A 25625-nucleotide genomic window follows, 5' to 3' on the forward strand; every position below is an offset into this window, starting at 1 on the left:
GGTTATTATTAGTCACCATTCATCCAGGCCCTTCACATTCCCCCACTCTACCCTGTTCCCTGCCCTCAGAACTTCCCACCATCCAGGGGGAACCTCCCAAACACACCCTGGAGCCGTGGGGAGAGCTGACCCGGAGCAGCAGCAGGGGACAGTCTGCCCAGGGAGGGATCCTGGCCCCATCTCATTCAGCCTGGAGAGCCTGAAGAGCCGTTACTAGGTGTGTTGAGGGGCTGCATAAAGGCCACAATCATGGCCCACACCCCATGGGGTTTGCACAGCACTGAACACAAACAAAAAGCCAGTCCCTGCCCCTCCCCCGTTCCGCCGCCTGCAGCCCAGTCTGTCCTCGGAGCAGGGGTAAAAACAAGTCTTGCATCCTGGAACCTGTCTGGCCGGCTTAGGTGCCAGACAGCTTCCTGCACAGCCCTGGGCCTGCTTTAAACAAGCCGCTGTTTGGAAACACACCATGGACACCGCTTCCCCCAGCAGCAACCTCATCTCCAGAGGCTGTTTCACCTCGGAGGAACCCACCCCATCCCGCCACTGAGACACAAACCACCTGAAATGCGGCCACCTCTGGCACGAGGCACAGCAGCCAGGGTGCTGCAAAACACAGCAGGGAAGTGACATGCCAAGCACGGCACTGAGGCAAACCCCTCTGCTTATGCGGAGTGCAAAGGGGCTTGGAACAGCCCCCAAGCCACCCTGGCCTGGGCCTTCATTAAAATGGGGAGAATTTGAAACTTGGAGGGCCAGATCCTCAGCTGGTAGAAATTAGCGTTGTGCCATTGACTTCAATGGAGCAGCAGCAATTCACACCAGCCGGGGTTCCAGCATCTCTCACCAGCTGGGGGTCTGGCCCCTCGTTTACTCTCCTCCATGCCCTCTGGCTGCATCTTCCTGGTCTCAGTCAATAACCAGACTAGTAAGTTTCCAGTTTGTTTCTTGTCAGTTTTACTTCCATTTTCTCCTGTAGGGCTCTGGGGGCTGAACGCCCAGAGAGGAAGGGTTAACGTTTTCTTTTAAGGTAGCTAAGCTCTTTGTCTGGGTCTCTGGGGTTTGCTGGCTGCCTCCTGGGAGGAGCCCTTCTCTTTCCCAGGCAGGGCTCTTGACTCAGGGCTGGCAGCTTAGGCCTGGTCTCTATGAGAAAAGAGACAGCAGTTTAACTAGATCAATGCACTGAAACTGGGGCAAACCCCTTAACGCTGATGCGCTTAAACAGGCTTAACTTTAGGAGACGGCACTTCAGCTTGCATCAGCGAATAACCCCATTGAATTAGACTGATTTCTACCAGGGTTAAGACAGGTTCAGTGCATGCATGTGTGAGTGGCTGACACTGAGAACTGACCGGAGACTCCAGAGCTGCAGCTCTCCAGGGGGGTTGTAACAGAGGCAGGCCCTCTGCAGATACTGGGCACAGCTGGGGAGGAGATTTCTCCATTTAACTAGCTCAGGGCAGTTAAACTGGGGCAGCTTTCCTCATATGCATCAGGCCTCAGCCCCCAAGGTGAAAACCAAGCCCTGCCGCCAGCTGAAGGGTAGCAGAGGGATGAGTTGTCCCTGCTGGTCTCACTCCTGACCGAAGAGTCTGATACTGCACAGGAGGCAGGTCACAATACCCCAGCTGAGCGCCGCTAACAGAAGCATGGCATGTTTCCAGCCCCGCAAGTGCCGGGGACGGTCGCTAGGCAGCAAGGTGGGCAAAGGAGGGTGTTACAGGTGCGCCAGTTCCTCTGCCATTAGCACTGAAGGGGCAATGCAGCATGCACTGGCTGGGGCTAGAGGCACTGCATGAAGAGCAAGGAGCTGGCAGCATAGGCACTGACTCCGTGGGTGCTCTGGAGCTGGAGCACCCATGGGGAAAAACTAGCGGGTGCTCCGCGCCCACCGGCAGCCAAGCTGCCTCCTTCTCTGCCCACGCCACTTCCTGCCGCCTAACAGCTGTTTGGCAGCACTTAGGACTTTCCTGGAGGGAGTGGGAGGAGTGGTGACGCAGCACGCTCAGGGGAGGAGGCAGAGAAGAGGCAGGACAGGGGCAGGGACTTGGGGGAAGAGTGTGGAATAGGGGTGGGAAGGGGGCAGGGCTGCAGTGGGAAAAGGTGGGGTGTGGCGAGGACTTTGGGGAAGGGGTAGAATGGGGGTGGGGCGAGGGCAGTGCAGGGGCTGGGTCAGCGGCAAGGGTCGAGCACCCACCGGGCAGAGGGGAAATCGGCGTCTATGGCTGGCAGTGTGGTGCAGTGGCCAAAGCGGGCAGGCAGGAGCTTTGGGTTCTAGCCCCTGATGTAAGTGAGGCCAACAAGGCGACATTGCATAGGTGTGTGACAAATCCACCCCCGAGTGATGCCGTGAAGCCAACCTAATCCCCAGTGTAGACAGCACTAGGTTCTTCCCTCATCCTAGCTACTGCCTCTCGGGGAGGTGGATAAACTGGGAGAGCCCCTTAGGCTGGGCAGTCGCAGTGTGCCAGCTGGCACGGGGCAGTGACAAAAATGCACCCATCATAGAATATCAGGGTTGGAAGGGACCTCAGGAGGTCATCTAGTCCAATCCCCTGCTCAAAGCAGGACCAATCCCCAACTAAATCATCCCAGCCAGGGCTTTGTCAAGCCTGACCTTAAAAACCTCTAAGGAAGGAGATTCCACCACCTCCCTAGGTAACACATTCCAGTGCTTCACCACCCTCCTAGTGAAAAAGTTTTTCCTAATATCCAACCTAAACCTCCCCCACTGCAACTTGAGACCATTACTCCTTGTTCTGTCATCAGCTACCACTGAGAACAGCCGAGCTCCATCCTCTTTGCAACCCCCCTTCAAGTAACTGAAGGCTGCTATCAAATCTCCCCTCGCTTTTTTCTTCTGCAGACTAAACAATCCCAGTTTCCTCAGCCTCTCCTCATAAGTCATGTGCCCCAGCCCCCTAATCATTTTCATTGCCCTCCACTGGCTTCTCCCCAATTTGTCCACATCCCTTCTGTAGTGGAGGGACCAAAACTGGATGCAATACTCCAGGTGTGGCCTCACCAGTGCCGAATAGAGAGGAATAATCACTTTCCTCCATCTGCTGGCAATGCTCCTACTAATACATCCCAAAATGCCATTGGCCTTCTTGGCAACAAGGGCACACTGCTGACTCATATCCAGCTTCTCGTCCACTGTAACCCCTAGGTCCTTTTCCGCAGAACTGCTGCCTAGCCACTCCGTCCCTAGTCTGTAGCGGTGCATGGGATTCTTCCTTCCTAAATGCAGGACTCTGCACTTGTCCTTGTTGAACCTCATCAGATTTCTTTAGGCCCAATCCTCCAATTTGGCTAGGTCACTCTGGACCCTATCCCTACCCTCCAGCGTATCTATCTCTCCCCCCATCTTAGTGTCATCTGCAAACTTGCTGAGGGTGCAATTAATCCCACCATCCAGATCATTAATAAAAAGATGTTGAACAAAACCGGCCCCAGGACCGACCCTTGGGGCACTCCGCTTGATACCAGCTGCCAACTAGACATGGAGCCATTGATCACTACCCGTTGAGCCCGACAATCTAGCCAACTTTCTATCCACCTTATAGTCCATTCATCCAGCCCATACTTCTTTAACTTGCTGGCAAGAATACTGTGGGAGACCACGTCAAAAGCTTTGCTAAAGTCAAGGAACAACATGTCCACTGCTTTCCCCTCATCCACAGAGCCAGTTATCTCGTCATAGAAGGCAATTAGGTTAGTCAGGCATGACTTGCCCTTGGTGAATCCATGCTGACTGTTCCTGATCACCTTCCTCTCCTCCAAGTGCCTCAAAATGGATTCCTTGAGGCTCCATGATTTTTTTCCAGGGACTGAGTGAGGCTGACTGATTTTATAGTTCCTCGGATTCTCCTTCTTCCCTTTTTTAAAGATGGGCACTATATTTGCCTTTTTCCAATTGCCCGGGACCTCCCCTGATCACCACAGATTTTCAAAGATAATGGCCAATGGCTCTGCAATCACATCAGCCAACCCCCTCAGCACCCTTGGATGCATCAGATCTAGACCCATGGACTTGTTCACATCCAGCCTTTTTAATAGTCCTTAACCTGTTCTTTCACCACTGAGGACTGCTCACCTCCTCCCCATGCTGTGCTGCCCAGTGCAGTAGTCTGGGAGCTGACCTTGTCTGTGAAGACTGAGGCAAAAAAAGCATTGAGTACTTCGGCTTTTTCCGCATCATCTGTCACTAGGTGGCCTCCCCCATCGACTAAGGGTCCCACACTTTCCCTGACCTTCTTGTTGCTAACATACCTGTAGAAACCCTTCTTGTTACCCTTCACATCCCTTGCCAGCTGCAACTCCAATTGTGCCTTGACCTTCCTGATTACACCCTGGCATGCTTGAACAATATTTTTATACTCATCCTTAGTCATCTGTCCAAATTTCCACTTCTTGTAAGCTTCCTTTTTGTGGTTAAGATCAGCAAGGATTTCACTGTTAAGCCAAGCTGGTCGCCTGCCATATTTACTATTCTTTCTACACATCGGGATGGTTTGTCCCTGTAACCTCAATAAGGCTTCTTTAAAATACAGCCAGCTCTCCTGGACTCCTTTCCCCCTCAGATTAGCCTCCCAGGGGATCCTGCCCATCAGTTCCCTGAGGGAGTCACAGTCCGCTTTTCTGAAGTCCAGGGTCCGTGTTCTGCTGCTCTCCTTTCTTCCCTGTGTCAGGATCCTGAACTTGACCATCTCATGGACACTGCCTCCCAGGTTCCCATCCACTTTTGCTTCCCCTACCAATTCTTCCCGGTTTGTGAGCAGCAGGTTAAGAGGATCACGGCCCCTAGTCGGTTTCTCCAGCACTTGCACCAGGAAGTTGTCCCCAACACTCTCCAAAAACTTCCAAAAGGTTCATGCACCCAAACAACCGTCACCCCCCAGCAGTGCCCCAGAGCAATCCGGGGGACAGAGCCCCAGAAATCACTCCAGTGAGTTCAGTGTGTGGGGCTGTGCCCACAAGTGCCAAGGTGCCCGTGTGTGGGTGGGGTAGTCCTGGCACTGGCAAGAGGCACTGTGCAGCTGCGCTCAGCAGTTGCCTAGGCGACAGTCCCCACCCCACCTGGTGCATGGAGGAGCCCTTCTGGGGCTATTTGCAAGGCAAGGTGCCCTGGAGAGGTAGGTAGGTGCTAATGTGCCTGAACCCCCATGGTTCTAATGCCTGTGTGCCCGGACCAGGGCAGTAAACACAGTCCAAGGAGATGAGGGTGAATTTTCATTTCTCCCCCAGCCCAGCCTACCCTGACTCCATTCCCAGCCCTTCAGAACAAGGCCGGGGGTCATGGGGGATAATCAGCTGAACATGAGCTCCCAGGGCAGCGCCCTGGCCAGAAGGGTAATCGGGTACCTGCGTTATGCATTCAGGTATCTCGAGTAGGACCAGAGAGGTTATTTTACCACTGTGCTTGGCACTGGGGTGCCCGCTGCTGGCATCCTGGCCCCAGTCCCGGTGCCACAGCTCAAGGAGGATGCTGATAAACTGGAGAGGGGTCAGAGAAGAGCCAGGGAAACGATTAAAGGGTTAGAAAACCTGCCGGAGCTCCATCCATTTAGCCTAACAAAGAGAAGGTTCGGGGGTGACTTGATCCCAGCCTGTAAGTACTTACGTAGGGAACAAATATTTCATAAGGGGTCCGTCAGTCTGGCAGCGACAGGTCTGACCCGACCCAGTGGCTGGTAGCTGAGGCTAGACACATTCAGACTGAGGTGGACATTTTTACCAGTGACAATAATTAACCATTGGACCAATTCACCGGGGTCATGATGGATTCTCCATCCCTGATCATTCTCAAAGCTCTGCCCTAGGGATTACAGTGGGGATTACTGCCCCAGGTCTCTGGCTGGGGGTATTCAGGGGTCTGGCCACTCCCGGAGCAGTATCCCTCCACCTCAAGAGACGGGATTTCCAGCCACCTTTGTGCAATGAGAGAACAATGCCAGGTGCCTGCCCCAGGGAGGGTACCAGTTCCCCATGGGTAGGGCTGAGCCCGGTGGGCGAGGCAGGGCCAGGCCAGGGCTGTCCAGTCAGCTTGCACCTCTCCGCCAAGGCGAACAAGGAACCAAGTAATGACGGTGCTGATAAGGCCAGTCAACCCCAAACAAGTCGTGGCATCTCAGCTGTGGTCACACACGCCTGGGCTGGCCCAGGGCTCTCTGCTGACCAGGGCAGGGCTCGAAGCAGCATGGAGAAGTGAAAGGCTGCAGCGCCCATCCCCATGTAGCCCCAGAGTGGGTGTGTCTGCATATGCCCCACCGCACACGGGCTCGGGGCAGCGGCACTGGTCCCAGCGCTCAGCGATGGGAGCAACCCACCTTTATGCAAACCCAGCAGCACCCCTTAACCCTCTGCTGCCCGCTCGGCGTCTCCAGCACCTTCCTGGGCTCTGGGACAGGCCCGTGGAGTCACAGTGCAAGTGCGGGGTCCCCAGGCACTTCCAGGCAGCACGCCAGAGCCAGCAACATTTAGAGATGGGGTCCTGAGGTTCCCTGTCTGGGACCCACCAGCCTTTGGAGACACCCAGATGCTGAAGGGTCGAGGCCAGGTCCACCCAGCCCCCAGCGGCCACACGAGAGGCCGTCAATCCCTGCACCGGGAGGGATTATTTCCCCCTTGTCCCCAGCTCTGCCCCAGCCCCGAGCCACGGGCTGTCGCTGCAGTGCACGTGCTGGAGGCACCTTCCCAGGAAGCAGCAGGGCTGGGCACGGGGCCCGAGCCGGCGGGCACTGGGAACTGATGCTGCAGCTCCAGGCTCGGGGGGTGGCCGGAGCCCCATCCTGGCAGACAAGAGACCCAGGAGGAGCCGGTGCCTGCGGGGCACATTGGGAAGGAGGGCGAGGTGTCGGGCCTAAGCAGGGCCTGAAGGCTCAAGGCCATCAACTGATCACAGACCAGGGCCGACCTGGGGGGAACCTGTGGTTTTAGCCCATTGGCTGTATTGCCCTACACTCAGCGTAGACCCCCAGCACAGCACCTCCTTGCCATCCCAGACCCCCATCCCAGCACCTCCCCCCATCCTCCAAAACACAGACCCTGATCTCCCCCACACACCCCAGAGCCCCCATCTCCTCTGGAGCACAGACCTGCCCCAGCACAAGACCCCATCTCCCTCCCAGTGCCCTGCACACACTGACCTCCCCCAGCCAGATCTCCCCAAGCAGCCATCCCTGCCAGGCCACCTCATGAGCATCCTCCAGCCCCCTGCGCCCTCCACGCCTTTCCCCACAAGTGCCCCCTGGCTCCAGGCCGGGTCCATCCCCAGGAAGCACAGAACTCCTTGTCCAGGGGTCACAGGGCTTGGAGGTGCCACTCCACTGCCTATGGGTGCTCTCCCATGACGCTGGGCCCAAGCCCCTCAGCCTCAAGGCAGAGGGCCCCTTGTACAGCCCCGTGGGCAGCCCAGCTCCTGGCTGCCTGCCAGGGGGGGCCGAGAGCCACGATTCCGCCGGAGGAAATCGCTGCAAACAGCACTGGGGCGGGCGGCCCCCTGAGCCAGGACTGGCAAGTGCTGCATGAACCACTCGCGCCACACAGCTCAGCCAGTGCCCCTCAGTCCTGAACCCGCAGCCCCCGGCGAATCCCCCACCGCTCCCCAGCTCTGCCAAGCCCCTTCATCCCCACCCCCCGAGCTCTGCCAGGGCCCCTCCATCCCCACCCCTGCTATCCCCGCCCTGTCCCCCAGCTCTGCTGGGCCCTCCCATCCCCCACCCACAGCCCTGCCCTTGCCCCCCAGCTCTGCCAGGGCCCCTCCATCCCCACCCCCCGAGCTCTGCCAGGGCCCCTCCATCCCCACCCCCTGTTATTCCCGCCCTGCCCCCCCCAGTTCTGCCGGGGCCCCTCCATCCCCACCCACAGCCCCTGCTAGCCCTGCCCCCCAGCTCGGTTCCATCGCTGGTTGCCCTGTGCAGGGACGGCTAATGGCTCCAGCGAGGGCAGGAGTTACTCCATGTCTGGCCGGTGCTGTGGCGGGTACAACAGGGTCTCAGCACCCAGTGCGGTCGTGATTACTGGCTCAGTGCAAGTCCACCAGCCTGTACATGGGGGAGCTGAGCCCTCTGAGCCGGGCGCCTGCCCCCAGCTGACTCTGCAGGGCCAGGTCCTAGCCTGCTACTGGGACCCACATTCCAACGCTGGCCTGGCCGACAGCCCCATCAGCAGCCCTCCCCTCCCCTCCCCTCCCAGCTGGGGAGCGCTCACCACCCCCTCCTGAACCCACAGCACACCTTCCCCCCACAGCCCCAGCCTCTGGGAGGAAGGTGCAGCCGCGAGGGACCTTCCCACTGTCTCTATAGGCAGCTCCTTGCCCTGCTCTCAGACCCCTCCCCAGAACTGGGGGGCAGGCCAAACCAAACACCCTCCTCCTCCGTTCTCTTGCAGGGACCTGGGTTTGAATCCTGCCCCAGGTTGCAAGTGAAACGAGTTTGCTGGGCTGAATTTTTACAGAATGCCCCCTTCCCCATGAGGGAAAGAGCATCTGAAGGACTAGCATGGCCCCTGGAGCTATCGATCAGTCTTTGAAAGGCAGATGCAGAAGTGGGTTTAAAAATTCTCTTTGACTCTGACACCAGCACTTCCCACAGCTTCCAGAGCCTGAGGTGTACCCCCAAACCTCAACTGAGCTCTCAGCCCCAGCAAGCACCTTCCTCCTCCCAGATCCCGCTATCTGGGCCTGTTCACGGCTGACTCCCACCAAGCGGGGACACCTGCCCAGAGAGGAGGCAACCTCAGCTGGGGTGATTGGGAAGAGGAACTGAATCTAGGCAGGGAGTGGGGTCCAGTGGTTAGAGCAGGGGCTGAGAGGCAGGACTCCTCAGTTATATTCCCCAGCTGCCACTGACCTATTGGTGTGGCACTCAGACTCGGTCATCAAAATGGTCTCTTCTCAATGCATGACGCCCACCCGCTATATCGCCAGCACCCTCCAGCCCAGGTGTGCCAAGAGGACGGAATGAGGAAGGCAAGTGTCTGAGCGGGAAACTGGGGCCCAGAAAAGGAACTTGCCAACGGCTACATGGTGAGCCAGTGGCCAGGCAGGGAATAGAACCCAGGAGTCCTGCTGCTGAGTCGTGGGCTCTCCCCATCAGGGCCTCTTCCTTGCCTGTAGGGAGGCTGCCGAGTGGCACAAACCCTGCTTCTCAGAGCTCTGGGTGCGTGGGCACATCCCATACCCGTCCTCTCGCTTGTTGCTCACGAATCGTCTGTACTTGGTCCCCGGTGTCACGGAGTGTGGGAGAGTCCAGACCCTGCACCCCTCTTCCTGGGATTCACTGAGACACTCAGCCAGACAGAAAAATGGAAGGTTTATTGGACAACAGGAACACAGTCCAAAACAGAGCCTGTGGTTACAACTAGGACCCCTCAGTCAAGTCCTTCTGGGGGGCAGGGAGCTTAGACCCCAGCCCTGGGGTTCCCTGCATTCCACCCCCCAGTCCCAAACTGAAACTAAACCCCCCCAGCAGGCTCCCTCCTGCAGCCTCTGATCACATTCCTGGGCAGAGGTGTCACCTCCCCCTCCCCATCCTGGCTCAGGTGACAGGCTCTCAGGTCTCCCATTGAAACTCCCCTGCCGCATTCCCAGGTCAACACTCCCCCCTCCCTGCTGCATCACATCTCTTCCCCCCTTCAAGACTGAACTGAGCAGGGTCACTCTGACCAGTGACCTGGGGATGTTCGGGGCCCCCTCTCCGGGACAGTGCATCCGCTATCAGGTTGGCACTTCCCTTCATGTGGACCACGTCCATGTCGTAATCCTGCAGGAGCAGGCTCCATCTCAGGAGCTTGGCGTTGGCTCCTTTCATCTGGTGCAGCCAGGTCAGGGGAGAGTGGTCGGTGTACACGGTGAAGTGTCGCCCAAAGAGATTGGGCTCTAGTTTCTTGAGGGCCCACACCATGGCCAGGCACTCCTTCTCGATGGCCGCGTAGTGTTGCTCCTGGGGTAGCAAATTCTTGCTCAGGTACACGATGGGGTGTCTCTCCCCCTTTTCATCCTCCTGCATTAACACCACCCCCAGTCCCGTGTCTGAGGCATCGGTGAACACCATAAAGGGCTTGTCAAAGTCTGGGTTTGCCAGAACTGGGCCACTGACCAGAGCCTCCTTCAGTGCCCGGAAAGCCTCCTGGCACTACTCGGTCCAGACCATCTTGTCTGGCTTCCCCTTCTTGCATAGCTCAGTGATGGGGATGGCGATGGCGCTAAAGTGGGGCACAAATCTTTGGTAGTATCCTGCCAACCCAATAAAGGCTTGGACCTGCTTTTTGGTCTGGGGAGCAGGCCAGTCTCTGATCACCTCCACCTTGGCTGGTTCTGGCTTTAGGCGGCCGCTCCCCACCCGATGGCCCAGGTAAGATACTTCCGCCATCCCCACCTTGCACTTCTCCGCTTTTACGGTCAGCCCAGCCCCCTGGAGTCGGTCCAGCACTTATCTAACCTGGGACACGTGGTCCTCCCAGGTCTGGCTAAAGACACAGATGTCATCAATATACGCCACAGCAAAACTCTCCATCCCCCTCAGTAGCTGATCCACCAGGCACTGGAAGGTGGCCGGCGCTCCCTTGAGGCCGAAAGGCAGGGTCAGGAATTCATAGAGCCCCAGAGGGGTGATAAAGGCCGATTTCAGCTGGGCATCTGCATCCAACGGCACTTGCCAGTAGCCCTTTGTAAGGTCCATGCTGGTAAGGTACCGAACTCCTCCCAGCTTGTCTAGGAGCTCGTCAGGCCTGGGCATGGGGTAGGCATCAGACACAGTGATGGCATTGAGCTTCCGATAGTCCACACAGAACTGGACCGACCCGTCCTTTTTGGGGACCAGCACCACCGGCGAGGCCCAAGGGCTGGCAGATGGCTGGATCACCCCAAAGCCAGCATGTCCCGGACCTCTCTTTCCAGGTCCTGAGCAGTTTTCCCTGTGACTCGGAAGGGGGAGCATCTTATCGGCGGGTGCGACCCTGTCTGCACCCGGCGGACAGTCAGATTAGTGCGTCCAGGCTGGTTGGAAAACAGCTGTCGGTACGGATGCAGCACCCCCCTGATCTCAGCTTGCTGGGCAGGGGTTAGCTGATCCGAGAGGGGAACTGTTTCCAAGGGGGAACCAGCTCTGGTCCCAGGGAATAGATCTACTAAAGGGTCATCTCCCTGCTCCTCCCACTGTCCACACACGGCCAACACCACATTCCCCCTGGCATAATATGGCTTCATCATATTCACATGGTACACCCGGCGGTGGTGCGCCCGGTTAGACAGCTCCACCACATAGTTTACCTCATTGAGCTGCTTGACAACCTTGAAAGGGCCCTCCCAAGCGGCCTGTCGTTTGTTCTTTCTCACGGGGATGAGAACCATCACCTGATCCGCGGTGGCGTAGGCACGGGCCCGCGCCGTGCGGTCATACCAGACCTTCTGCTTCCTCTGGGCTCTGGCCAGATTCTCCCTGGCCAGGCCCATGAGTTCAGCCAGTCTCTCTTGGAAGATCAGGACATACTCCACCACTGACTCTCCATCGGGAGTGGCCTTCCCCTCCCACTCGTCTCTCATCAGGTCCAGGGGGCCCCTCACCCTCCTTCCATATAACAGTTCGAAAGGTGAAAATCTGGTAGACTCCTGGGGTACCTCCCTGTACGCGAACAGCAGGTGAGGTAAATACTTGTCCCAATCCTGTGGGTGCTGGTGCATAAAGGTTTTCAGCATCATCTTTAGCGTCCCGTTAAACCTCTCCACCAGCCCATTGGACTGGGGGTGATAAGCTAAGGCCCAGTTGTGCCGGACCCCACATTTCTCCCACAAGCACCGGAGCAGGGCCGACATGAAGTTGGATCCTTGGTCTGTCAAGACTTCCTTGGGGAACCCCACTCGGCTGAAAATGGTCAGCAGCGCATCTGCCACGGTGTCTGCTTCAATGGAAGCTAAGGGCACTGCTGAGGGGTAAGGGGGTGGCGAAATCTACCCCCACCAGAATGTATTTCTTCCCCGACCGGGTCGTCTTGCTGACGATGTCCATGGCCACCTTCTGGAAAGGCTTCTCTATGATGGGCAAAGGTCTCAAAGCCGCCTTCCCCTTGTCCCGGGCCTTCCCCACCCTCTGACAGGGCTCACAGGATCGGCAATACTGCCGGACCGTGGTAAAGACCCCGGGCCAGTAAAAGTTCTGTAGCAACCACTGCCGGGTGCGCCGGATTCCCTGGTGCCCTGCGAGGGGGATGTCATGGGCCAGGTACAGGAGCTTGCGGCGATACTTCTGGGGGACCACCAGCTGCCTCCTGACCCCACAGGACTCCCCTTCCCCTGGGGGAGCCCATTCTCGGTACAGGAACCCCTTCTCCCACAGGAACCTCTCCTGGCAGCCTCTCCTCATGGTCCGTCCCACCCTGAGGTCGGCCAGATCCCTGAGCTTCCGCAAGGAGGGATCTTTCCTCAACTCGGCCTGGAACTCAGCGGCTGGGGAAGGGATGGGGACTGGTTCCCTCTCGCTGGCCGGGTCTGAGGCCACAGCCTCTCTGAGCCGTGCCCCTCGGCGCTCCCTCCCCACCAGAGTAGGGTCCTGCGCCTCCGGTGTGGCACCCTCCCCAAGGTCAGGGCACAGTGCCCCTCGCCGGCTCTGGCTACGGGTCACAACCAGGGCGGTCTGGGGCTTGCTTGGCCAGTCCTCTAGGTCTCTCCCCATCAAAACCTCAGTGGGCAAATGGTGGTGCACCCCCACATCCTTGGGGCCCTCCTTGGCCCCCCATTTCAGGTGTACCCTTGCCACGGGCATCTTGAATGGGGTCCCGCCCACCCCCGTCAGGGTCAGGTAGGTGTTGGGCACCACCCGATCTGGGGCCACCACCTCGGGCCGGGCCAGCGTCACCTCCGCGCCTGTATCCCAGTATCCATTGACCTTCCTCCCATCCACCTCCAGGGGAACAAGGCACTCTCTCCGGAGGGACAACCCCGTGCCCACCCTGTAAACCAAGCACCCTGAGTCCAGAGCCTCCAGCCCTCTGGCGGAGCTGGCCGGGGGTGCTCTTCCCTCCTGAGCAGGTGGTAAGCTGGCAGCCCCCCTTGCCTGGGCGGTCTGCCCCTCGTCCAGCTGGGTCCCTACCTGGTTAACCCTGGGTAGGTTGGGTCTGCTCAGTCTGTCCCTGAGCCTGGGGCACTGGGTCCGTACGTGGCCTCTCTGGCCACAGTGATAGCAGCTCAGGTCACGTTGGTCCCCTCGAGCGGGTCGGAGGGGCCCAACGCCAGGCGTTCCCCTTGGGAGGGGGTTCTCCCTATTTCCCCGCTGGGAGGTCCAATGGTGACTCTCTCTCTGCATCGGGGGCAGGGGGCCTGTTCTTTTGGGACTCCTCCTTGCTACCCCCCAACCGACTGTTCACAAACTCGTTGGCCAGCTGCCCTGCGTGCTGGGGGTTCTCGAGCTTTTTGTCCACCAGCCACAGCCTCAGGTCGGAAGGGCACTGTTCATACAGCTGCTCCAGTACGATTAGGTCAAGCAGGTCCTCTTTAGTTTGGGCCCCCGCTGTCCACTTGCGGGCATATCTCTGCATCCAGTTGACCAGTTGTAGGTAGGTGACCTCAGGCGTTTTACACTGACTCCAGAACCTTTTCCGGTACATCTCGGGGGTCAGCCCAAACTCACGGAGCAGGGCCTGTTTGAACAGTCTGTAGTCCCCTGACTCCGCCCCATCATTCAGCTGTACACCTCCACGGCTTTGGGGTCCAGTAAGGGGGTGAGAAACTGGAGCCTGTCTGCAGGGTCAACCCTGTGCATCTCGCAGTCATTCTCAAAGGCCGTCAGGAAACTATCTATGTCCTCCCCCTCCTTACGCTGGGCCAGGAAGCACTTATCAAAGCTCTTTGCAGTCTTGGGTCCCCCCGCACTCACCGCAGCCGGGGCCCCACTGCTCCTCAGCCTGGCCAGCTCCAGTTCATGCTGTCTTTGTTTCTCCTTCTCCTGATGTTCCCTCTCGTTCTCCTCCTGCTCATGCTTACATTGATTTTCATGATCCTCCAGCTCCCTCATTTTCATCTCCCTCTCCCATTCCAGCCGCACCCACTCCAGGGATGGGGAGCTCCGCCGGGAGGATCCCCTGCTGGCTGCCGGGGTCAGGGTGCCCTCGATATTCGCCGGATTTCCCCCAACCCCTCCCCCAGGCCTAGGTAGGAAGGGTCTCGGGATGTCCTGGGCAGCAGTCTGACCCTTCCCAGCCCGGTCAGGCCCCAGGGCCCACGCTGCGTCCGCCGGGCGGCTTCCCTCCGGGACAGGGATCGGGTCATCCAAGCGATCCCTCTCCTCCAACTGGGCAATCAGCTGTTCCTTGGTGGACCTCCCAATGCGCAGCCCCCTCTGCCTGCACAGCTCCACCAGGTCGCTCTTCAGGCGTTTAGCGTACATCTCCCTGCTGGCCACTCGCAGGCCTGGGCAGCTTTCTACGGTTTCCAGGAAAAACCCCTAGGGTGCCTGTCCTTCTTTTGGTCACCACCTCTTTGCCAGGGTCGAGCTGCAGACTCCTCCGCCCCTGGGACCGCTCGCTGCAATCCCCCGGGGGACCCTGTTACTGCAAAAGTCCTTCTCTGTGGTCACACACTCCCAGGGGTTAACCGCCCCTGAAACCGTCTCTCTCTGAATCTTCAGCACACCTGGTCCCCATCAATCCCCCTTCGTTTTACTGCTCCCCAGTCACTTACTGCAAGAAGCGCCGTCCACGGGGTGCAGTACATCCCACTGCTGCCACCAGTTGTCACAGAGTGTGGGGGAGTCCAGGCCCTGCACCCCTCTTTCTGGGATTCACTGAGACTCTCAGCCAGCCAGTAAAACAGAAGGTTTATTGGACAACAGGAACACAGTCCAAAACAGAGCTTGTGGGTACAACCAGGACCCCTCAATCAAGTCCTTCTGTGGGGCAGGGAGCTTAGACCCCAGCCCTGGGGTTCCCTGCATTCCACCCCCCAGCCCCAAACTGAAACACAACCCCCCCCAGCAGGCTCCCTCCTGCAGCCTCTGATCACATTTCCAGGCAGAGGTATCACCTCCCCCTCCCCCTCCTGGCTCAGGTTACAGGCTCTCAGGTCTCCCATTGAAACTCCCCTGCCACATTCCCAGGTCAACACTCCCCCCCCCTGCTGTGTCATACCTGGGGGCTGTGAGACAGACCCCCCCTCCCCGGCTCAGCCAGACCCTCAGAGGCTGGTGGAATCTGGCCCGCGCCCAGATCCTTGCACCCAGTGCTGAGAGCTCACAGGCTCTTGAATACAGCTTCTGTCTAGCTCCCAGGTGCCTGGCGTGTGCAAACACCTGCAGGGTCAAGCAAGAGACACCCCCTCCCGCACCTATCTGAGCCACACAGGTAGGGACCCGAGCAACAGTGCAGGGGCAGAGCTGGAATAGCAGGTACTGGTGCAGGGCAGAGCACGGGGAGATCACGAAACCGGGGGAGGGTGGCCAGAACTGGACGAGTAAAGTGGGCAGGAAATAGGCTGCAGATCAGGACTTGCACAGCTGGGTGTGGGAGGGGAGCCCAGGGCTGGGAAAGGAGGGGGCTGCAGGTTGAGATTAAGGGGTGCTGGCAGAGCTGTGTGTGGGGAGCCAAGGGCTGGGATAGGAAGGGGGCTGCAGGTCAGGATTAAGGGGCACCGGCAGCCCAGATCTGGGGAAACGGGGGGCTGTGAGTCGGAAGTGAGGGGCACCGGCAGAGATGTGTTGGGGGGAGCCCAGGTCCGGGGCAGCGGGGGGCTGCGGGTCGGGAGTGAGGGGCACCAGCAGAGATGTGTTGGGGGGAGCCCAGGTCCGGGGCCGGGGGGGCTGCGGGTCGGGAGTGAGGGGCACCGGCAGAGATGTGTTGGGGGGAGCCCAGGTCCGGGGCAGCGGGGGGCTGCGGGTCGGGAGTGAGGGGCACCAGCAGAGATGTGTTGGGGGGAGCCCAGGTCCGGGGCAGGGGGGGCTGCGGGTCGGGAGTGAGGGGCACCGGCAGAGATGTGTTGGGGGGAGCCCAGGTCCGGGGCAGCGGGGGGCTGCGGGTCGGGAGTGAGGGGCACCAGCAGAGATGTGTTGGGGGGAGCCCAGGTCCGGGGCAGGGGGGGCTGCGGGTCGGGAGTGAGGGGCACCGGCAGAGATGTGTTGGGGGGAGCCCAGGTCCGGGGCAGCGGGGGGCTGCGGGTCGGGAGTGAGGGGCACCGGCAGAGGTGCATGAGCAACTTTGCCCAGCCCCCGTCCATTCTGCCCAGCTCCGTTGCGGTGCTCAGGGACCCTTCTCTGCCCACAGATGCCGGGTGCTCCCCAGGGGGCGGCGATCCCAGGCGAGTGGCCCTGCGTGGGGCACCTACCCTCTGTAGGCTCCGAAGGTGAAGCTCCGCTTCCTGGAGCTCATGCCGGCAGGCACGGGCAGGCCCAGCTGTCGGAGCCGGGGACGCTGGTGACAGCCTGTCCCGATCGCCGGCTGCTGCAGCTGCAGAGTCTAGAGCCAGTTACACCACCGGCCTCGCCTCGCTGCCTCCCCGCCCACTCCAGCGTCCGTCCCGCCCCAGCTCTGCCCGGCTCCAGCCAGCACAGACGGGCAGGCCCTGGCTCTGCCAACAGGCAAGCGTCACCCGGCAACCCTGCCGGGCCCCCGAAGCAGAGAACCACCGGGAGCAGCTGGTGAGGGGCTGCCCAGGGAGCCATTAACTCTGCGTCTCCACTGGGCACCAGGGAGCCCATTAGCTGAGTGGGGCTGGTGCCAGCCGTTCACCCATGGGAGCCCGACTGGCACCAGCCGTCTCTCTCATGGGCACAGAGACCCCAGCCCCCAATCACACCATCACGGATGGGGCTTCGGCCTCACCCACACCCGCTGCTGGAGGGTTAACGCCACAAGCGGGGCGCTCTCCTCTAGGCCACAGCTGGTCCCCAACCCGGCACTGCCACGGGGAAGCTCACAGCAGCATCACAAACCTACACACTGGGCATCACAGCATCGAACTGGAGAGAGGGAGCTGTACAAAACAGGGGAAGGTGGAGGGGATGGGTATGTTTGGGGGCGCTACACAAAATGGTGGGAGAGCCTGGGCCTATTTGGGGGGTGCACAGAAAAATAGAGGGGCTGGGAGTATTTGGGGGGGCTGCACGAATGGGGGGCTGAGGATGTTGGGGAGGATGCACAGAACAGGAGGGGGCTGGGCGTGTTGGGGGTGATGCACAGAATGGGGGGCTGGGCGTGTTAGGGGGGCTGCACAGAACACGTAGGGGATGGGCGTGTTTGGGGGGCTGCACAGAATGGGGGGGCTGCACACAGCAGATGGGGGGCTGGGCGTGTTTGGCCCCCTTTGGCCACAACCCCCAGGCAGCATGAGCCCGACAAGCTTGTGGATTGTTCCCCCTGCAGCGCAGGGGAGGCGGGGAGCAGGTTGCTCAGCGGGGGGGAGGGAAGGGACACTGGCAGCCCTTGTTCTGTGCCCCAGGGCAGCGCCCACTCAGCCCAGCTCTGCTCCTGGGGCGCCTGCCAGGCTGGGTGGGGGGGGGGAGGGTGGGAGGAATTCCCGGCCGCGGGGGCCGGCAGGGAAATCAGTTGGGTTGGAGCAGAGTATCGGGTTATAGGGCGGCCAAGCACCGACCCCCCCCGGCCGCCCAGCCCCCCACTATACAGCCCTGCACAACCCCCCCCCACTGTATACCCTTGCAGCACCCTATACAAACACACACTATATTCCTACACACATGCACACACACTATACCCCCTGCACAACCCTACACACACATACACACACTATACCCTTTGCTCCATCCTACACACACACACACACACACAGTAGATCCCCTGCATGCTATGCACACACACTGTACCCCCTCGCACACACACTGTACCCCCTCACACACACACTGTACCCCCCTTGCAAAGACACACACATACTACTTTCTGCACACACAGCTGCTCAAGCCTGCTCCACACACTATACCCTGTGCACAACCCTACACTCCTACACACATACATCTTCTGCACCATCCTAGGCACACACTGTATGCACTTTGCACAATCCTACACACACTGCACCATTCTATACACACACACACACAATACCCCTGCACAACCCTATACACCCTATGCAAACCCCCACTTTACCCTCCTTCACAACCCACCTACACACACTCTACACCCTAGAACAATCCCACACACACTGTGCATCCCGCACAACCCCCCCACAAACACACTTTACCCCTGGCAAAACTCCTTTACCCACACTATACAACCCTGCACAACCCTAAATACACAATATAACCCCTGCACAAGCCCATCACACACACACTATACCCCTGCAAAACTCCCACAATACCCTCTGGCACAACCTACACAAACACTACCCTGTGCACACCTCCCTGCACAACCCCGCTCCACAAACACACTATAGTCCCCTGCACAACCTCCCATCCACACAAGACACCCCCAGCACAAATTACACACACATACTCTGCCCTCTGCACACATACCGCACACACTTTACCCTCTGCACAACCCACCTACACATACACACGCTATCCCCCTGCAGAACCTACACACGCATACCCTACCGTACCGTACAGCACTATCTAAACACACAACACACACACTGCACACCCTGCATACCCCCCACTATGCCTCCTGCACAACTCCCACAGTACACACACACACTCTACTCTCTGCACACACCCCAGCAAACCCCACACACTATACCCCCTGCACTCACACCATACACTCCCAGCACAACCCTCTCACCACACACACGCACCCCCCCTGCGCTCGGAGCCGGCACTGGCTCTCCCATGTGCTTCCCACATAGCAGCACACCACAGCCCATGCCAGCTCCCTCACCACTGGGCACCCTGATTCCTGTTCTGTCTGCCCGGGCACCTCCCTGAGCTAATACTGCGGGATTTCAGCTCTCCCCATATTGACTGGGTACTTGTCACCTCAGGACGGGATGCAGAGATAACGTTTCTTGACACCTTAAATGACTGCTTCTTGGAGCAGCTAGTCCTGGAACCCACCAGAGGAGAGGCAATTCTTGATTTAGGCCTAAGTGGAGCACAGGATCTGGTCCAAGAGGTGAATATAGCTGGACCCCTTGGTAATAGTGACCATAATCTAAATAAATTTAACATTCCTGTGGCGGGGAAAACACCACAGCAGCCCAACACTGTAGCATTTAATTTCAGAAAGGGGGACTAAACAAAAATAAGGAGGTTAGTGAAACAGAAATTAAAGGGTACGGCACCAAAAGTGAAATCCCTGCAAGCTGCATGGAAACTCTTTAAAGACACCATAACAGAGGCTCAACTTAAATGTACACCCCAAATTAAAAAGCATAGTAAGAGAACCAAAAAAGTGCCACTGTGGCTGAACAACAAAGTAAAAGAAGCAGTGAGAGGCAGAAACGCATCCTTTAAAAAGTGGAATATAAATACGAGTGAGGAAAATAGAAAGGAGCATAAACTCTGGCAAATGAAGTGTAAAAATATTAGAAAGACCAAAAAAGAATTTGAAGAACAACGAGCCAAAGACTCCAAAAGTAACAGCAAAATTTTTTTTTAATACATCGGAAGCAGGAAGCTGCTAAACAACCAGTGGGGCCACTGGACGATCGAGATGCTAAAGGAGCACTCACAGACGATAAGGCCATTGTGGAGAAATTAAATTAATTCTTTGCATCGGTCTTCATGGCTGAGGATGTGAGGGAGATTCCCAAACCTGAGCCATTCTTTTTAGGTGACAGATCTGAGGAACTGTCCCAAATTGAGGTGTCATTAGAGGAGGTTTTAGAACAAATTGATAAACTAAACTGTAACAAGTCACCAGGACCAGATGGTCTCACCCAAGAGTTCTGAAGGAACTCAAATGTGAAATTGCACAACTACTAATTGTCATCTGTAACCTATCATTGAAATCAGCTTCTGTACCAAATGACTGGAGGAGAGCTAATGTGACACCAATTTTTAAAAAGGGCTCCAGAGGTGACCCTGGCAACTACAGGCCAGTAAGCCTCACTACAGTACCGGGCAAACTGATTGAAACTATCGTAAAGAACAAAATTGTCAGATAAACAGACGAACATAATTTGTTGGGAAATAGTCAACATGGTTTTTGTAAAGGGAAATCATACCTCACCAGTCTGCTAGAATTCTTTGAGGGGGTCAACAAGCATGCGCACAAAGGAGATCCAGTGGATATAGTGTATTTAGATTTTCAGAAAGACTTTGACAAGGTCCCTCACCAAAGGCTCTTAAGCAAAATAAGCTGTCATGGGATAAGAGGGAAGGTCCTCTCATGGATCGGTAACTGGTTAAAAGACAGGAAACAAATGGTAGGAATAAATGGTCAGTTTTCAGAATGGAGAGAGGTAAATAGCGGGCTCCCTCAGGAGTCTGCACTGCGCCCAGTCCTATTCAACATACTCATAAACGATCTCGAAAAAGGGGTAAACAGTGAGGTGGCAAAATTTGCAGATGATACAAAACTACTCAAGATAGTTAAGTCCCAGGCAGACTCGAAGAGGTACAAAAGGATCCCTCAAAACTGGGTGACTGGGCAACAAAATGGCAGATGAAATTCAACGTTGATAAATGCAAAGTAATGCACATTGGAAAACATAATCCTAATTATACATATGCAATCATAGAATCATAGAATATCAGAGTTGGAAGGGACCTCTGGAGGTCATCTAGTCCAACCCCCTGCCCAGAGCAGGACCAATCCCCAACTAAATCATCCCAGCCAGGGCTTTGTCAAGCCTGACCTTAAAAACTTCAAAGGAAGGAGATTCCACCACCTCCCTAGGTAACCCATTCCAGTGCTTCACCACCCTCCTAGTGAAAAAGTTTTTCCTAATATCCAAAATAAACCTCCCCCACTGAAACTTGAGACCATTACTCCTTGTTCTGTCATCTGCTACCACTGAGAACAGTCTACATCCATCCTCTTTGGAACCCCCTTTCAGGTAGTTAAAAGCAGCTATCAAATCCCCCCTCATTCTTCTCTTCCATAGACTAAACAATCCCAGTTCCCTCAGCCTCTCCTCATAAGTCATGTGTTCCAGACCCCTAATCATTTTTGTTGCCCTTCGCTGGACTCTCTCCAATTTCTCCACATCCTTCTTGTAGTGTGGGGCCCAAAACTGGACACAGTTTTCAGTATCTTCATTAATGATCTGGAGGATGGTGTGGATTGCACCCTCAGCAAGTTTGCGGATGTCACTAAACTGGGAGGAGTGGTAGATACCCTGGAGGGTAGGGATAGGATACAGAGGGACCTAGACAAATTTGAGGATTGGGCCAAAAGAAATCTGATGAGGTTCAACAAGGACAAGTGCAGAGTCCTGCACTTAGGATGGAAGAATCCCTTGCACCGCTACAGACTAGGGACCGAATGGCTCGGCAGCAGTTCTGCAGAGAAGGACCTAGGGGTGACAGTGGATGAGAAGCTGTGATGGGGTCTAAATTAACTGTTACCACTCAAGAAAGCGATCTTGGAGTCATTGGGGATAGTTCTCTGAAAACATCCACTCAATGTGCAGCGGCAGCCAAAAAAGTGAACAGAATGCTGGGAATCATTAAAAAAGGGATAGATAATAAGACAGAAAATATCATGTTGCCTCTGTATAAATCCCTGTTACGCCCACACCTTGAATACTGCGGGCAGATGTGGTCGTCACATCTCAAAAAAGATACATTGGGATTGGAAAAGGTTCAGAAAAGGGCAACACAAATGATTAGGGGTCTGGAACGGCTTCTGTATGAGGAGAGATTGATAAGACTGTTGGGACTTTTCAGCTTGGAAAAGAGGCGACTAAGGGGGGATATGATAGAAGTCTATAAAATCATGACTGGGTGGAGAACGTAAAGAAGGAAGTGTTATTTACTCCTTCTCATAATACAAGAACAAGGGGCCACCAAATGAAATTAATAGGTCGCAGTTTTAAAACAAACACAAGAAAGTATTTTTTCATGCAACGCACTGTCAACTGTGGAACTCCTTGCCAGAGGATGTTGTGAAGGCCAAGACCATAACAGGGTTCAAAAGGGAACTAGATAGATTCATGGAGGATAGGTCCATCAATGGCTATTAGCCAGGATGGGCAGGGAAGGTGTCCCTAGCCTCTGTTTGCCAGAAGCTGAGAATGAGGGACAGGGGATGGATCACTTGATGATGACCTGTTCTGTTCATTTCTTCTAGGGCCCCTGGCACCGGCCACTGTCAGTGGACAGGATACTGGGCTGGATGGACTTTTGGTCTGACCCAGTCTGGCCGTTCTTATGTTCTTCTTATGTTCTCATGTTCTCTCCTGCTCCTGCCAGCTCCTCCTGGCTCTGTCCTCCTGCTGGGAGGTGAAGGGGCCACAGCAGCCCCCACAGCCTAGCTGGGGCCGTGTCCAGCCTCTCATGCTGAGCAGGGCTGGGCCGGGTCCGCGCCTGGGCACAGTGCTAACAATACCTGAGCGCGCACAGAGCACTGGGGCTGCTGCGTGAGACATCACACCACGGCCCGGTCCGGCCCATCCTCAGTCACTGGACATCTCATGGCCCCTTCACACTCAGAGCCAGCCCTGGCCTCCTGCCCAAATCCCGGCGCTGGGAATGTCCCCGTCCACCTCGCCAAATCAACCCCGGCAGCAGCAGTGAGATGAGGCGTTGCGGGCGCTCAGTGCCCTACATCATGGTGTTGCTATGGGCTATTAAACAGCACCCCAGAAGTGGCTGCACCTCAGTGGCTGGGAAGGCAGAAGCTCCTTCCGTCCTGGAGGAATCACCACTAACACTCATGAGACTCATGCAGCACCCCCTCAGCCCCAGACACACAGGAATAGCGCCGGGCTGAACTCCAAGAGAGCCATGCTCAGCCGGTCCCTGCCCTGCTGCCATGGGCTCAAGCATGGCCCCCTGACCCCCACTGAGTCTGGCCCCTGACAGCTCAGACTTTATCTGCCCGGCAAGAGCCCCCCTTGTACATTACACACATGGAGTAAGTGCCCCTGTGCCAGCCCCATCTCTTCCCCTCTCCACACCCAGCGCCCTGCCGTGCCAACCTGCCTGTTGCTGGTGCACTGGGCCTCACGGGGACTCGCCCCTCACCTCCAGGGGGCACTGCTCGAAGCCAGGGATCATTAACGAGCCAAGATTCCTAACCCTGGGGCCACGGCTCTCCGGCCTGGGCGGGATGCGCAGCGGGGAGGTGCAGCCCAGCGAGTGGGGGGCAGTGCCGACGGCTAACGCTCCAGGGGGCAGGCTCACACCTGGGGCTGCTTTGCCCTTCCCCTGCCAGACCCTGCCACTGCTCCCACGGCAGGGGCAGCGCCGGAGACATCTCACCCCCCAGGCCAGAGGTGGGACCATGCTGGCCCCTTGCTCTCACTGTGCCCAATCGCTGCCTCTGGGAGACGGGGCCACCAGCAGAGCCTCCATTCAGGCCTGGTGCTCCTGGGGCCCCAACTCCAGCATGAAGGGGGCCAGGTGCCTGTTCTGCTCACCTGCCTCCCCAAAAAGCAGGAGCAGCCTGGGCCCAGTAAGGGCAGCCCCAGGGACCACCGGAAGCAGAGTGCAGCAGGTCGGGAAGGAACCTCCCAGGCACCCAGGCCAGCCCCCTGCACGTAGGCCTTTCTGCTGAAGGAGGTGGATTTTAATGCTGACACTGCAGTGAGAAGGGGGAAGGGGACTGGGGAGGGGGCTGGTCACACGGGAGTGGACAGCTGTGCATCAACTGGATCTAAATAAAGGCTTTTAAAACCCCACCCCTACCCCTACCCCAGGACCTTACTCTCGGAGGCTGCTTCTCAGCTGTGGGGCTGTAGGGATGGTCTGTGTGTTTCACAGGGGCAGGGTGGCAGGGGAGGGGGGAGCAAGTGCATTCTGACCCCCCCCAACTGCTCCCCCCAAAGCCTTTGAAAGCAGAGCCAGCCTCCCTTCCAACCCCCGTGGGCCAGCGCTTGATCCCACGGCCCCTTCTGCACAGCTCAGCCCCTTGAAAAAGCAGCCGCAAGGATCGGGCTCCTCTGAGCAGCAAATGCAGCAAGCGAGTGGCGCAGGAGAGGCTGTAATGGCCCAGAATAAACAACCCTGGGACTGGCTGCATAACCCGGGGCGCCAGGAAGGGAGGCGCAGCCGGAAGGGGTGTGAACCCAGAGGGGGCATCTCTCTGGCATGGCGGCACACCCAGACGTGCACGCCGCACACACGCGCACACCCACACACACACGCACGCACAGAACACTCCACACTCACACGTGCACCAGCCAAATCGGCCAGGCACCAGCTCACTCGCAAGCATACACGCAAAGGAGCACACCCAGACAAACCCGGGCGTGCCCCCCCTGCAGGCACTCAGGCGGAGGGTGTCCCGCTCCCTGCGGCCAGGCCAGGGGGTCCCCCGCGGTGGCAGCAGGTTGAGCGGTGGCTCTCGCAGCCCCGCCGGATGCAGCTGGGGCACGCGACACTGCGGGTGCGGAGCAGCGGGCACTCAGTGCCACCCAGCCGCAGGCCTGGGCACACGGCCCTCGCACCGCCCCTACACGGGCACAGACACCCCAATGCACAAAGCAAGCGCGGGCAGGCGCCATGGCCGGGCTCCCTTCCCATCTCAGCATCGTTGCGGGGCCAGGCCTCACCGCGGACGCAAGGACAATGGGGCATCAGCAGACCAGCCCCTTCTCCCAGCTGCCTCCCCATCCCAGGGGAGCAGCCCAGCCGGGGCTGCAGGCGCAGGACAGGCGGCCGAGGGCACCCTCAGGAGCAGCGAGGGCTTTGCCAGCACCCTGGACAGCATCGCCTGGGCCACGGGGAGCGGGGGGTTGCTGCAGCACGGGCTGGTGCCCGGCCCCCCATGTTTGCTTGCAGAGCCAGTATTTCCCGAGCCCCCCTTCCCCTCGGCCACCTGCTATTCGTAGTACAAGGCGCAGCAGGCGCGTCCTGCATGGAGGGGCAGGCGCCCGGGGGTCAGGGTCTCCATGAACAGCCAGCCACGTGCCATGCACTGGGCTGGAACTGACCGTGAAGCTGAAGAGTGGAGAGGAATCCACCCGTGGGGTCCCTGACCAGACAGCTTGGGGCGGGAGGGAGCTGGATTCCCAGATCTCAGCTGGAACCAGGCTCTTCCCAGCTTCTCCTCTCCACCTTTGCCTTGATCTCCTCTTCTCCTGCATCTCCTCTCAGCCAGAACCCCATCTGCCTTCCCCCAGCTGCCCTGTCTGCTGACAGCAATGTCTCCTCTGCTCCCATCTTAGACTTAGATCGCCAGCTCCCTTGGGCAGTGACTCTCTCTTCTACACGCATACAGCACCTAGCACAATGGGGCCTGCTGCATGACTGCCAGCTGACGCACATAATGCAGACGGAGAACCCCCTGGGCTCAGCCGAGCCTTTGCACAGGTGCCCAGAGGAGAATCGCTCCTGAAACAAGCTGGGCCCTGCTGGCTCCACTCAGGGGAACCAGGCAGCCCAGCTCTGGCTCTTCTCCTTCCTAGTGCCAGTGGAGAGCTGGGCTGGCGAAGCCGCCTGCCGCTATGGATCAGCGCAGAGACACTCGGGGCGGAGATGGAGTTTTCGAGGGGGATTTTCCACTGAGTGGACAGAGCTCGGCCCATGCTAGCACTTTACCCTTCCCCTGGGCCATTGGAAAGGAATTCAGATCACACACTGCTTCCGAAC

At 57.9% G+C, this 25625-nt stretch overlaps 1 protein-coding gene across 10 annotated transcripts in view; it reads right to left on the reverse strand.

Moving 5' to 3' along the window:
- Positions 1-25625, reverse strand: part of LOC102942935 (RAP1 GTPase activating protein) — a 183963-nt gene that overhangs the window by 143311 nt on the left and 15027 nt on the right. For 5 of the 10 annotated variants that reach the window (XM_037881351.2, XM_037881348.2, XM_037881349.2 and 2 more), the window contains exon 1: positions 16307-16455. The exons of 2 other annotated variants lie outside the window; for them this stretch is intronic. In XM_037881351.2, coding sequence (XP_037737279.1) covers positions 16307-16350 — 44 coding nt within the window. In that variant the 5' untranslated portion in view covers positions 16351-16455. Of the gene's footprint in view, positions 1-13868; positions 13875-16306; positions 16456-25625 lie in introns of those variants that run through there. 3 more of the 10 variants (XM_043531793.1, XM_037881355.2, XM_043531792.1) reach the window with 2 other exon arrangements.

Source organism: Chelonia mydas, chromosome 18 (genome assembly GCF_015237465.2).
Source record: "Chelonia mydas isolate rCheMyd1 chromosome 18, rCheMyd1.pri.v2, whole genome shotgun sequence".
Classification (NCBI taxonomy): Eukaryota; Metazoa; Chordata; order Testudines; family Cheloniidae; genus Chelonia; species Chelonia mydas.